The sequence below is a fragment of the Platichthys flesus genome, chromosome 10 (genome assembly GCF_949316205.1).
Source record: "Platichthys flesus chromosome 10, fPlaFle2.1, whole genome shotgun sequence".
NCBI lineage: Eukaryota > Metazoa > Chordata > Actinopteri > Pleuronectiformes > Pleuronectidae > Platichthys > Platichthys flesus.
The window spans coordinates 3610586-3625035 of NC_084954.1; the positions used below are offsets into that span (position 1 = coordinate 3610586).

General features: G+C 46.7%; 2 protein-coding genes across 9 annotated transcripts in view; both read left to right on the forward strand.

The window, feature by feature from the left end:
• Positions 1-4732, forward strand: part of numb (NUMB endocytic adaptor protein) — a 37587-nt gene extending 32855 nt beyond the window's left edge. For 3 of the 7 annotated variants that reach the window (XM_062397022.1, XM_062397025.1, XM_062397023.1), the window contains 5 exons: positions 93-297; positions 465-755; positions 942-1085; positions 1809-1943; positions 2537-4732. In XM_062397022.1, the coding sequence (XP_062253006.1) occupies positions 93-297; positions 465-755; positions 942-1085; positions 1809-1943; positions 2537-3285 (1524 nt within the window). In that variant the 3' untranslated portion in view covers positions 3286-4732. The remainder of the gene's footprint in view (positions 1-92; positions 298-464; positions 756-941; positions 1086-1808; positions 1944-2536) is intronic. The other 4 variants (XM_062397024.1, XM_062397026.1, XM_062397027.1 and 1 more) reach the window with 2 other exon arrangements.
• A 961-nt stretch (positions 4733-5693) lies between these two features.
• Positions 5694-11589, forward strand: exd2 (exonuclease 3'-5' domain containing 2). Of its 2 annotated transcripts, none has more exons than XM_062397789.1 (10): positions 5694-5761; positions 6733-6801; positions 6890-7331; positions 8030-8286; positions 8389-8512; positions 8858-9168; positions 9269-9375; positions 9460-9595; positions 9823-10191; positions 10295-11589. In XM_062397789.1, the coding sequence occupies exons 3-10, from the start codon at positions 6921-6923 to the stop codon at positions 10509-10511; spliced, it is 1932 nt and encodes a 643-aa protein (XP_062253773.1). In that variant the 5' UTR covers positions 5694-5761; positions 6733-6801; positions 6890-6920; the 3' UTR covers positions 10512-11589. The 2 variants fall into 2 exon arrangements, with proteins under 2 accessions (XP_062253773.1, XP_062253774.1); XM_062397790.1 differs by having other exon boundaries at positions 6890-7316.
• Positions 11590-14450: the final 2861 nt, after the last annotated feature.

Here is a 14450-nt window from a genome sequence, read left to right on the forward strand (position 1 = left end):
CAGGTGAAGGAGAGACCGTCATACTGCGATGGTTCTGGTCTGTAGTGGTGTCTCCAGTAACTTACGATGTGTTTTCCATCGTCTCTTCTCAGGGCGAGCGCCTCAGTCATGCTGTGGGTTGTGCGTTCGCCGCCTGTCTGGAGCGGAAACAGAAACGGGAGAAGGAGTGTGGGGTCACGGCGACCTTTGACGCCAACAGAACCACCTTCACCCGCGAGGGCTCGTTTCGTGTGACCACCGCCACAGAGGCGGCGGAGCGGGAGGAAGTGATGCGGCAGCTACAGGATGCTAAAAAAGGTCAGTTCTTATTCTCTGATCTGGTTGTCTAGTTTAACCGAGTTGTTTTTGTTGGTACAAAGACAGTAGCATGCACAACTTACGGGAATCGGTGTCACATCTGTCAAAATGTTGATAATTTGTTTTTTTTTTCTGAGGACTTTTGTCTCGCTGCTCTTTTCCAACAGCAGAGACGGACGTGACGGTTTCTGGGAACTCGGTGACAAACTCCTCCGCCCACCAGGGAGGAGGTTCACCCTCTCCCTCGTCCTCCCCCCCTCTCTCTTTGCCCGCACTGGGAGCTCAGGTGATCCCCCGCAGACATGCACCAGCTGAGGCTCTCGCCAGGCAGGGCTCCTTCAGAGGCTTCCCAGTCCTCAGTCAGAAGACGTCTCCCTTCAAAAGACAGATGTCGCTGCGTATGAACGAGCTGCCCTCCACCATGCAGAGGAAGTCCGACTTCCCCATTAAGAATTCAGGTTAGACTGGGATCCTGACCCACGATCTGTGTCTCCAGCTCTTTTATCACTATAAACATCACAATTAACTATCTTTTCATTCTGGTTTAGAAATATATTTTGCATTACTGACTAATCAAACCATTAAACAACCATTTTCTTATGAGTCGTGTGCTTTCTTATCTTTCCCCTGGTGTCCTCCTGTAGTTGCTGAGGTTGAGGGTGAAAACGACAGCATCAGTTCGCTGTGTACTCAGATCACGTCAGCGTTCAGCGGGCCCCCGGAGGATCCCTTCTCCTCAGCACCAATGCCCAAGCCAGCCTCTTCCCCACAGTCTCCTGTAGCACCAGGTAAAACCTTCTCCTTTAGCCTTCAACATCTAACATGTGTAACTGGGAATCTGCACAGCTTTGTAGTGTGAGAGGTGTATGTGTGTGTTTCTGTGTGTTCTAAATAACTCAACAACATAGGCAATTAAGCAAGTTGTATTTGTTTTGCCAGTATTCACAAATCACAGTCTACATCGGTCCTCTGATGCTTATCATTGCTGCTCTGTTTTTTTACTGTCTTATAGCTGCATTGAATGATTTCACTGTACGAGCTCAGAAGTGCTTATAAAACATGTTAGTGTCCTGCAGCTATTAGTTTAAAAGTCTAGAGACCTGAGAAGCTGGAATAAGAGTAATCAGCTACTCAGCCATTTTGCTTTTGCCAAACAGAACGGCTCCGTTTAGTAGAGAAACGATGAAGCTCAGATCAGTCGCTCACTGCAGATGACGGCCAAAAGTTATTTGTAGCCAAATTTTCTGGCCATTCATCAGTTTCCCACATTTCTGCTGAGTTTGTGATTAATTTGTCTCCGTAGGAAATGAATAAACTTAAATTATACTGAGTGCAATTGAATTGGCAGTGAGGGAGTGAGTGCCGGCCGTGTAATTTACATGTGTGATTAACAATCGTAAAGACTGACAATGAACGACCGGTAGCCTCGTGCATGTCTAACAAGAGTCGTGTCCACGGCGCCCGTCACACACGCTTGCTTCGTACTAGCATCTGTCTTTTATCTGCTGTAGTGATCAGCACAGCTCCTGCCTTCTCTGTTGCCGCTGCTACTGCTAACCCCCCAGTTCTGCCCCCTGCCCTGCCTGCCCGAGAAACTAACCCCTGGGCCAAGACCCCAGCAGGGGCCCCGGCCTCAGCACAGCCAGGTAAGCACAGGATGCATGAGAGTGGGATGGTGACGGGACCAATATGTGGGATTTTGACCTTTTGGATGAATCATAACAGACGTGGAGATACAGCCACTGAATGTCACCAAGTTAGACGGTGGAAGTCTGATCGTACATTGAAAAGAGGTCGAAGTGGATCTTCTGCTTCTGTTCTGAACAACCGGGGGTTAATCATTGTGGTTTGACCTTCTTATCAGAGAGGTCAGAAGCTGCAGCAGCGACTTGAAACCCACTGAGGCGATTTAGGCTCTTTCCAACTCTTCACACCTGGTTAATTGGTGAATTTGTGAGAAACGTATTCACCTTCGATTCATAACCGAGCTAAATCTGAACCCAATGATATGATACACGTAGATTCAGTGTCACGCACACTTCACTTCTGGAGTTATGAGGAGCAGAGTTTTGTTTTACTTCCTCAGTATTTAAGTGATGCAGTTACTTCGGAAGCAGGAAGTGATTTGACCTGATGTGACTCAACTTCAATGTGTTCAATTCCCCTTTTTTCACCGGTAAACTTTATCAGTAATATTTTGTGTCTGTTGTTTTCTTTTCTGTGTGCTCGTCAACAACAGGAGCTGACTGGTCATCGCCAACTCCGGTGATAGTGGAACCCCCCCAATCCTCCCCAGTCCTACCGTCTCACAGGCGCACGCCATCAGAAGCCGACCGCTGGTTGGACGAAGTCACCAAGTCCGTCCGACCTGCGCTGCCCAATCCGATCACGGCAGCGGCGTCGCCTCCCACCCAGGCCTTCACTGCCCCGGTGCAGATCCCTGTGGCGTCGGCTCCTGCTGTTCCCTTCATGACCTCTCTGCCCCCCGTCGTGCCCATTTTGCCCCCCCGGCAGCTCGCCTTCCATGGTCATGCTCCAGCCTCCTACCCCATGTCCAACGGGCTGCCGTTCCCTCAGCCCGGCGCGCCCCTGGTCGGCATCACTCCCTCGCAGATGGTGGCCAACGTGTTCGGCTCAGCTACACAACCCCAGCCGTTCCCCGTCGCTGCCTCCACGACACCCCAGCACCACACCCAGCATGTGGGCCACATCAGCCCCTTCATCAAACCCCCACCGCCCACCACCATGAACCCTGTACACCTCCAGCCATCCAATGGTAGTGTGACCTTTAATGGGGCAGACAACTGGGCCTCTCCTTCCCAGCTCGCTCCATGCTCCCTCGCCACCGAGCCGCCCCCCCAGCCGCAGCCAGATGCCTTTGAGGCCCAGTGGGCCGCCTTGGAGGGCCGCTCACGCCAGCGCACCACACCCTCGCCGACAAATCCCTTCTCCACCGAGCTGCACAAGACCTTTGAGATTCAACTCTGAAGATTGTGCTCGAGATGAGAGAGTAATGGACAATAAGTGAGCACAGGTGGGTGACCGACAGCAGCAGAGAGGGGAAGGTCCCTCTGCCTCTCTTCATCTCTGCTTCAGCGGATGATATCAGCAGGGCTGAAAAGAACTGGCAGATAACGGAGAGCAACGGGTGAATCAACAGGGAGCAGACCTCTGCACAGCAGTGAGGGCAGATTAAAAAAACAAAACCGTGTGCCGCTCCCCAGGCTTTTCATTAGCATCGTCTGTATTGTCTTGTTTGTGCTGTGGAGCTCGAGGTCGTCATTACCCTGTGGAATCACTGTGCAGAGCCACACCCAGCCCCGTGTCAGCCCCCTACCCCCCCAGCCAGGTGGGGCGGCTCCCGTCCCCTGCCTTCCTTTGCTTGGTCGAGCTCACAGCGCCCCCTGTTGAAAGGACGACACCTCCATCACCTGGCAGAGGAACTGCAGCACTGAGAGAACTCGGCTTCCAGATGAGAAGTTCTCATGATTAACTTTCCAAGCAGAAGAATGGAGTGAGACAATGCCAAAATCTTTATTTTTATGCATTAAGTATATTTTAAATAGCTTTGGAATCTAACAGAAGAGTTGTAAGTAATCTTGCCAAAGGCACAGGCTAGCTACAATGAGACAAGTTTATGTTCGTGTATACAAGAAATGACCCTATATATTATACATAAAATATATATATCTTTAAAGAATCTATACTGTACACAGCTCACAGCAGTGCTAATTTTTAATGTGATGTAAAGAGATTTTGTGAAGGGACAGCTGCTTTACTGTTGTGTTTTACTGTTTTATTTTTGAAGAAAAAATCTCTTTATTGCCGTCTACTGCATCCTGTGATTGGATGTGAAGCATCTCACTGTAAATAGTTTCATTGCAGCAACAATCAATGTGGACCTAGCAGTGGTGGTGACTGGTTGCCTCTCTTATCTGTACTTTTAATAGTTTAGTACACATCAGTACTTAACATTTTACTCCCTCTGTCCTCCCCGTCATTCATTTTGTGTGATAACAATCTTGCTTGTTTTTCTTTCTTTTATTATTTAACACACAGTAGGATGTCTTCATTTTTTTTTTAGTAGTTGATTTCGAAATTTCAATTTTGCACAAGCACTAAAGTAGATGATCTGACTTCCCAGGTGACCTTGATCAACATGGTCTAGTCGGTCGTGGTGCTGCAGCAGCTGAGGCGCTGCACGCCGACCTGCCCGACCTCCGTTAGCCTGCTGACGCTCAGAGAGAAGATGATTTTATCTCTCACTGGCCGATTTCTCTCTGTCCTGCTATTTTTTTTAATCAAACCTGTGAATACGATCTATTCTCTGATCTATTTTTCCATTTTGTAATTATTTCATTACTTTATTCCACTTCTTTGGAGAAATACTGAAGCTAAAAGATTGAATAAATTGATGGTGGTAGAGGAAAGACTTGTTTGTGTTCTTGAACAATATGTGTTTTTTATGTGTTAAGTAGTAAAACTGTTTATTATACATGAGGTTACAGGTTCCATTCTCCAGGCCACAAGCTGGATATGAAAAGAAATTATTTAGAAAAGTTTTTGTAGAATGATGACACTACAAATGACCAATATTTGAATAGAAGGAAAGCTTTATTGTCATTGTACAGAATGCAATGAGATTAACAGTGCTCCTCAAGTTTAGTGCATTAAAAATGATAACATCAACCACGATACACATTCAGTTCAAGTCTCTCAAATGAGTCAATTTACCACTTTTTCTTTTCTATTGGACTGTAGATTGAGATTTGAGCTGATTATTCAGACAGAATTTGAGGACACCCCCTAGTGTTCAGGGATTTGTTTTGTTTTGTTTATGCATTTCATAGACTAATATTTACACATAATACATTATATAACATTTTAATGAATATCAGGGGAAATGTTACAGGTGAGAAGATGTCAATTTTATTTAAATAGCACATTTAGAGCAAGTTGAACGACAAAGAGCTTTAGAAAGTAAAAGGTGTAAAAAGAAAACATCAATATGCAAAATAACGTAATGACAATAAAATAAAAGGCCAAAGAGAAGAGATGTTTCTTTAACACTGATTTAAAGCGTGAGGCTTTTCTGTCGACACAAAGCAATTCACTACTTTGCACTTAACAGTAAACATGTAGGATGTAACTATGATATCAGATTAAAATCAGACTATTTCCAGACTGAATGAGGTTATAAAATCAAAGCTGTATCTTTCCTAGCAGTTCTAATGACACGTTGTATTTTTTCAGATTCATCCTGCAAGAAAAACACTGTTGTTGTGCCCGAGTCTGTTGTTGGTGTTAGTCCGTCCCTCCTGCAGGGGGCGCTGGCCGCAGAGCCGCGTCCCGGCGCAGCCCCGCCGTCGATATAAATGCAGCAGGAAGTCAAGGTCCAGTTGATGACACAGAAACAAACGTGCACGCGCGAGCAGCTGCTGTCGAGTCGCTTCAAACCGTGAAGGTAAGATATAAAAAAAAACACGTGGAGCAACTAAACCTAACCATTACCGTGTCCGAGTGGGTCCGCGCTTCCGGGTCGGTCCCGTGTTAACTGCACTGTGCGAGTTAGCAAGTTAGCTCCGGTGTTAAAACCAGTGCTAACGACTGGTTTAACTTCACCGTAACCAGAACAACTCATTGGGAATAATGACAGCGGACATTCTACCCTCTTAAAGGGAATGTCAGCAGCAACGAAGAAGCTAACCCGGGTTAGTTTCTGCCTCCTGACCCGGGTAATGCTAGCTGCTAAGTGGTAGCTCAACTTTAACGTTTTGACTGTGACAAACCCACCTGGAGTTAGTTGTTGCTCGTGACCTCTGACCCGCACGTCTCACACACACACATACACACAACTAGAAGCTCTGTGTTGTGTTGAGCTGCTTGTTTGTTATAAAGGAAATAAACTTCTGGGTTTTATCGTTAGCTTGTTTTGTTTAACTTCACCTGCAGAATCCTGAGAGCTAAGTTCGTGAAGCTAATGCTAGCCTGCGCTATACCTCCTTGAGGATCTAATGCATAGTGACCACTGGGATTATGTCATAATGATGCGGTTTGATATTCTGTTTATCTGCAGATGCTTTTGCGTCACACTCAGATTCAGTGTTTGAATCCACATCACACATTTTGGAGTTTCAGGGGTTAACCGCTTTGCAGCCAAATCCCAAAACAGTTTAATTAAATAGTGATCGATTCTTCAAACTTAATGAAACACAACGTGCCTCCATCCGGCTCCTGTGTTGTCAGACAAGTGTCAACAAGCCCTGACAATCAAATTCCCCTGAAAGCCGAGTCACCGTGTTTTAAGTGACTGTGTTAAGTCTGGATTTTAAAAACACTTCCCACTCAAATACAAACAGTTGGATTGTTTCTACAGTTTCTGATCAAATGATATCTTGTGTGTGTGTGTTTTTTTTTTTTTTTGTTGTGTTCCAGAGATGCAGTGTCGGTCCAGGTAACAAAAACACAACTAGGTTCACATGGGATCCCACTGACACAGGAGAGGTAACACATCACTTAACTTCCTTTAGCAGTTTGTGGCCTCACTCATCATCTGTCCACTGAAGACTGATTTTGCTTTGCACATTTTCAGCCCGTTTTTTTAAAAGTCACCACAAGTCGACATGTCTCCTCGAGGGCCGTTAGCTGCCGTCGTCACCACGCTGCTCGGGGCGGCCCTGGGGGGGCTGCTCATATGGCGAGTTTACCGAACCAAGAGGAAGAGGCTGCCTTCCGTCCAGAAGGCGGCTGATCCCGTGGAGGCTCCTCGCCCGGAGGAAACTGAGGTCGTGGTCGCCGCCGAGTGTCGATGCATCCAACCGCAGAACATCGAGGAGAAGGAGTTCAAGGCCGTGGAGTGTCAGACCACACAACCACCGCCTCCTCTGCGTATCCCGTCAGAGGACCTGCTGGGGGTGAAACCAGTTATGGTGAGCTCTGAAGAGGAGTGGGAGCAGCTGTGGCCTCGGATGCAGAAGGAGCTGTCGGTGTTCCCTGTTCTCGGGCTCGACTGTGAATGGGTAAAGACCAAAGGCGTAAGAGATACCTTACCGCATGTTTTAAAATGGGAAGAGGACCAATCCACCCCGGGTGATTCAGTACGGTGTTGTGTGTTCGGGCTGTTTTTCACTTGGTGTTGTTCTTTGCATGCGGCAACAGTTACACACAGGAACAAGTTGACAATACATTTATATTACAAGTTGGAGTTCAGGCACGTTTGGTTTGTCCCGACCTTAGACTGTATTTAAAAGATGGATGACACGTCTTCACTTCCTCCCACTATCCAGAAATCAAGCAAAAAAGCCGTCACCTTAGTTCCACAGAAGCATGGACCCGACCAATCATGTCATCAGAATCAATCACCCTGTTATAGGATCAAATAACTAATTAAAAGAATAACTGATTAAAAACAATCTTATCAGAAATGAGAATTACCTGAAATGACAGAAAAAGATATGTGACGTGTTCTATGACTGGTGAGTTTGGTCCTGTCCCATCAGGGTTCATGATGAAACTGCAGCCAGCCACCAGGGGGCGCTCTCCCCACTTTGAGGGATGCTGTTGTGTCTTCCATATTTACATTCTGTGGCCCAGCTGAGCTAAAAAAAATAAACATCTCTAGCATTTGGATTCATTCTTTGATTAAAAACAAAGATGACTGATCCTCAGTCGTCTTCTCACCGTGGAAGCTGCTCGTGTCCCCGTCTGACCCGGCTGCTGTTTCCTGTCCCAGGTCTCGGTGAAGGGCCAGACCTCGGCGGTGTCCCTGCTGCAGATGGCCTCGTATTCAGGGCTGTGCGTCCTGGTGAGGCTGCTGCCGTTCCGTAACGGTCAGCAGAACTTCCCTCTCAGCTTCATGGAAGTCCTCAGAGACCCCCACATACTGAAAGTGGGCGTTGGCTGCTATGAAGATGGCAAACGTCTGACGCGTGACTACGGCCTCTCGGTGACCTGCACGGTCGACCTGCGCTACCTGGCCTTGAGACAGAGGTACAGCTGGGGGGGGGGATGTGTTCAGCTCTTGTTTGTAGTTCTTCACACTGTGAGAAGTTATTCATGTAAAGTCCAAATGATCGTTTTCACTTGTTTCAGACAAGCGGTGACTAATGGACTCAGTCTGAAGTCGCTGGCTGCAGATCTGCTGAACGTTTCTCTGGATAAATCTCTGGAGCTGCGCTGCAGTGACTGGGAGGCAGATCAACTGACCCTGGAGCAGGTGCTCGCTCTTTGTGTGACAGGGTTTTGAAAATTCAGTTTTCAGATCTAATTCTTCAGTAAAATGGATCAATGATATAGACTCTGAAGAGGCCATATTCTAATTTGTTCAGCCACCGTTTCATAATGAACTGAAGAGATCTCTACTTATTGTTTTGCTGCATTGATTTTTGAGGTTAAACCTTTTCACATGAGCGTCCTACAATAACAAAGTATTTTAAAGTCACTGCAGCTCTCACATCTGATTGGTTTCCTCTCTGTAGCAGAAGCAGCTGAGACTCAATATTTCCTTCAGCTCTTTTTCTTTAATCTTCTTGTTTCAATCCTTCTCGTCTCCTCGTCCCAGATGACTTATGCTGCCAGAGATGCTCAAGTCTCCATCGCCCTCTTCCTCCATCTCCTCGGCCTCCACTCTGAAGCCGGACCCGCCTCATCCAGCGGGAGCTCCTACTCCGAGTTGGCGTCCCGCTGCCAGGGCCTGGTGGACGTGGCCTTCAGGGGCCGAGGAGACGGAGAGGACAGGACTTCAGATAAAGAGAAGAGGCGGAGGACGCGGAAACCTCCCACTTATGAAAGCCCAGAGCCTGGAGATCAGCAGGTCCCAGACCCTCGAAGGAACAACAAGAGGAAACCGCTGGGTGTGGGGTATTCTGCCAGGTGGGGGGGGACAACACACAATATAAACTAAACAGCTAAACGTCAACTGTTGATAAAGTAAGAGTTCATTGAATTCAAATGCCGTCCGTCTGTGTTACAGGAAGTCTCCTCTCTATGATAACTGCTTCCTCTACGCCCCCGACGGTCAGCCTCTGTGCACCTGCGACAAGAAGAAAGCCAAGTGGTACCTGGATAAAGGGATAGGAGGTACACCGCAACGTTTACAAATCAAAACACTTTGGAGAATCAGAAATCCAAACTGTCTTCTAACGAGCTCTGTTTCTGCCTCAGTGCTTCAGAGTGAAGATCCCTTTGTGGTGAAGCTGCTGTTTGAGCCGTCGGGACGTCCTGACTCCCAGCAGGACTACTACCTGACCGCCAAGGAGAACCTGTGTGTCGTCTGTGGGAAAGCTGATTCCTACATCAGGTTGGACTTGGTTCTCTGTAACTGATTGTGTTTATCATGTAATCAGTACAAGTCCAGGAGCTTGTAAGAATGAGCAGCAAACCCTCACATTGGAAAAGCTTCCACTTCTATCAGCTTGCGGCGCTCTTTAGAAAAATTCAAACTCCTAATCTCATCCGTCTCATGTTGGAAAAAAACTTTATTACTTTGCAGCTCTGATTAAAACGACTTGTTGTGTTGTCACTCAGGAAAAACATCGTCCCACACGAGTACAGGCGACACTTCCCCACCGAGATGAAGGACCACAACTCCCACGACATCCTGCTGCTCTGCACCAGCTGCCACGCCGCCTCCAACGTGCACGACGGCTTCCTGAAGCAGCAGCTGGCTGAAGACTTCGCCGCCCCGCAGGGCTGCGAGGAGGGAGTTCGCCTGCTGGAGGATTCGGACCGACGGCGGGTGCGGTCGGCCGCTCGGGCTCTGCTCACCGCGGGGGACGGGCTGCCGGAGCAGCGGCGAGACGAGCTGCAGCTTCTGATCCGGGGCTTCCTCAACATGAACGAGAGGCAGGAGCTGAGCGAGGAGGCGGTGCAGCACGCCGCCGGTCTGGAGACCAGGTGAGTTTCCAGATTTACACTCTAACAAAACTTTAACACTTTCGTTCCAGAGTTTGTTTAAAGAAGAGAAGCTGTCCTCTAACTGCCCCTCTCTCCCCTGAAGGATCTTCAACGAGGCGTACGTGCCTCACGGCCTGAAGCTGGTGCAGGCTCACGCCGGGCTGGGCCTCCAGGGCCTCATGGACCTGGAGCGTCGCTGGAGGCAGCACTTCCTCACCAGCATGCAGCCCCGCCACCTCCCCCCCCTCTGGTCCGTCGACCACAACCACAGCAAGTTCCTCCGCAAGTACGGAGAGGACCTGCCCATCAAACTCAACTGAGGGTCGGACGCTGCTCAGCGGCCGCGGCCCGGGACGGGGGGGGGGAACTGGTTCTTCTTCTTCTCATCTGCTGGTCAGAGTGGTCGGATGGTTTTGAAGCTTCCGCAGCCACTCTGTGAATCTTACAAGCCAAAGAGCTTCTTGAGTGAGAGCGGAGATGCCAAACCGCTACCAGCACGTGGCGTCGGGCCACCTGCTCCGAGCGTCAGAGTGAATCCACTCGACCTGTGGTGGACGCTGGAGGACTTGGAGCTTACCTGAGAACCAGAGGTGGAGCCTGAATGAACTCGAGCAGAGAATCCAGCTCCGAACCCGAGGAACACTAACTGGGCACCTGGTCCACGTCGTGTAACTGCATAAGGACACTTTTTTATTTATCATAAAAGATGTATAATGATTATTTATGAACAGATTAAGATATTGAAATTTCAGAAGAGATTTTAAGAAGAAGCTGCTTCCTGCTCTTTACTTTCCCCATAAATGTAATTACTGCCCCCCCCTGCAGGTGAGCAGCTTATAACCTCAATCAGTCTGTGATTCTTTGCTTAGTAGAGAGAGGGTCAGTTTAAACACTTCACAATGTGCTGCTGTGTCAGTCTGTTGTCTGTTTTAAGTCGATGGATGAAGTTTCCCAGAGAACTTGAAATCAGATGAAAATCCTTTTTTCTCTCTTGCGGGGGGGGGGAATGAATCCCAGCGGAGAAAGAAAACGTGGATCAATTAAACTGGTGATGTTTTGTGTTCCTGCTGTTGATTCTCCTGAAGGTCGGGGGCGACTCCCTGGCTCATGTTTTAATGAGCCTCTTAATCCCTGAACCTGAACCCTGAATCTACAGCAGTTTCACCCCCCCCCCCCCCCCCCCCCCGATGTAATTTTCCAGAATCCATAACCTTACCGTTAAGAAAACGCTGATGTTATTTAAAAATGGACCTAAACCCTAGTTTTTGAGTCTAATTCATAAAATGTCCGTGTGATGAAAACAGCTGCTTCGTCTTAACCTCGACCCCGAGGCTGTTTCTGCTTTGTCTAAATTCCGAATGTGAGAGAATAAATTAAAGTCATGTTTGTATAAATCTAGTTCGACTTGTTTTGCCTGAAACTCGAATCTTCACACATACGACAGATCCACAGATAGTTTTAGATTTTTTTTTTTATTTCTTACAAAATCACAGTTTAATAAATAGTCTGTAAAAATGAGTACAAAAGTGTTTTTCTTAACATTTCATATATGAATCACTCGTGACTTTCAGGTCAAAGGAGTCTTTCGGGGGTTTTTTTATTTGTTTTTTTTGTCAGGAATGACTTTACAATCTAGTTTTGCTGAATTAAGGCCTCTTGATTTTGGCATCAGAACAATCTGTCAGTCAAATGTTTTGTATCTGAAGTTGAATTAGTGTTGAATCGGCGTCAGAGGTCTGAGCTCCCCTGGTTTCACAGTTCAGTCAGAAAAATAAAAAGCACATTTACAAATAAATAACAAAGTGGCTCGACATGCAGATGGAATTCATCCCACACAAGCATGTTCCCTAGTGGTCAGTGTTGGACACTGCGGACGTGAACACGACAGTAACAATGGCACATGAGGCTTCTTCACTGAAGGGGATTCCATCAAACTCCGCTTGAGAATTCATTTCTCTTTTCTTTATCATTAAACACGATATTTTCTTTTTTGGCAAACCTTTGGAAGTGCTGCGTTAAAAAATAAATAAACAAGTAAAGTTTGTGGAATTCCCCTCGTTTCTTCTTCTTCAGCGGTGACGAGGAGTGAGAGGCACTCTGACATCTTTACTGCATTACAGCGAAACCCCCCAGGGCGGAAACACACGGCGGGAGATTCTCACGTTTCTTGACAAACTGGGGAAAATGTGCTAATTTGTATCCTTACTGAGAAGTGGAGGAGAAAGTCAGTATAGCGTCTGTTTGGTTAGCAGCTAGTTAGCTTAGCATAGAGACTAGAAACAGCTTGTCTGGTTTTATCCAAAGGTCAAATTCGGACTAATTAGTATAAATCCAGTTGTGCGGATGGTTTCTGTCGTCACATCCGACAAAAACTTCCTCCTGCAATGTTTCCACCACCTGGGGCAGAAAGGAACTTTTCTCATTGCCGAGATAATTTCGATTCTAAAGGTTTAAATCGTTGAGCTTTGGAGAAGCTGGAGGATTCTGTTTCCATCACTCCGAATAATCCATACTGTGTAAATGAAGATGGACGAAGCAGCTCCTCTTCCTCCCACTTCCTAAAATACCAGAAACCTTCAAGAAAAAATACCTAACGTGCACTTTGACTTTTCCATTCCCTACTTTTTGGGAAGCCTTCATGTCACCCATCTTTATATATACTTTTCAAACTCTCATGCTAAGCTAAGCTAACTGCAGCTTCACACTGGATCCACCTCTCAGACATCAGTGATGTGAATCTTCTCCTTTAACGCTGAAAGAATAAATAACTGCATTTCTCCAAAAAACATCAAATTCTTTCCTCGTGAATCCTCGAGTGTGTGTTTCCACCCAAACTACTGCGGAGAGTCTCAACACTAGATTACTGCATATTATAAACTCCTTTTGTTCGTTCCAACAAAAGACAATTTCACATTTAAAAAAACTGAACATTTTAAGAAAATTAAAAAGTCCTGTTTGATTTCATCCCACGTCTGTTTCTTTTCTTTTTCTGAAGGGACAGGCACCTTTCACATTTCTGAACACCAGACGTAACAGGTTTCACTTATCTCCTCTTCTTCTTCAGATTCCTTAAAGGTATGAATGAATTAAAGGCATTTCATAATATTGTTTTTTCTAAATAGCGAGATCAAACCTCGACCCCCCCCACCCCCCGTGGAATCTCTAAGAGCAGAACCTCTGAAGGTTCATCTTGTTTTTACAAAAGTTAAACACACGTTTTTGCAGATTTGAAATTTCGACCTACACACGACCTCATCTCTCTCCTACGAATTTCACACGGACAGAATTCACATTTCCACTCAGACCAATAAGATTGTCACATTAACATAAGATGCCGCAAAAAAAAAGAATTAATAAAAACGGTACGTATTGCTCCAGAACGGCTGCGTGAACTCAAATCTTCGGCTTCGCTCAGCGGGCTTCGAACCAATAACTCACAAAGTAAAGAGAAGTCAGCTTGGAGATGTGTGGGAAACGTGAAAGCAGATGATTCCTCTAGTTTTTTTTGGTCAAAGGCTGTTTGATGATGCAGAGGCTCAGGTTCTGAACAGAGTCGAGGAAAAAACGAACCAGACGTTTTGTTTCGGGGTCGTTTCGCCGCTCAGTGAACATCGAGCCCTTAAAACATGTCAGAGACACAACTTCTGAACTACACGGGCGTCGATGATGAAATAAGCTTCATTCATTCCTCTTCTCTTTTTGTCTCATGGCGACAAATAAGCAAAACAGGCAAAGATCCCCTTCCTCTTCCTCCTCTCCCTCTTCTCCCTCCTCTTCCTCCTCTCCCTCTTCTCCCTCCTCTCCCTCCTCTTCCTCCTCACCCTCCTCTTCACTGCACCATCCCTGCTCCAAACAAACCCAACTCATTATTGCTTGCATGTCAATACACACAGAATGGGGGGGAGACGACTCTTGTCTCTGAAAACACACAAAACTATTTCACAGTCTAACTCGAGCGTGAGCGACGGCACGGGTCCGAAAGAAAAGAGGAAACAACGACGGCCTGTGACTCTTTCTCTCTTTCTATTTTTTCTCCCCGTGCTCCCTCGGGTTCTTTTCTGCTCTGACAAAGACACACTCCAGTTTGTGGGAAGAGACACAACATGGACGTTTGCTGGTGTATTCAGGATGAAGCAAGTCACAGATTCTTTGGAGTTTCATTCGTTAAATCGAGACGACGCAGGATGCAATGTTTCTCACACACTTCACACAAATTATTCCCAAATGTGGACACACAAACACACACACATACACTCGTC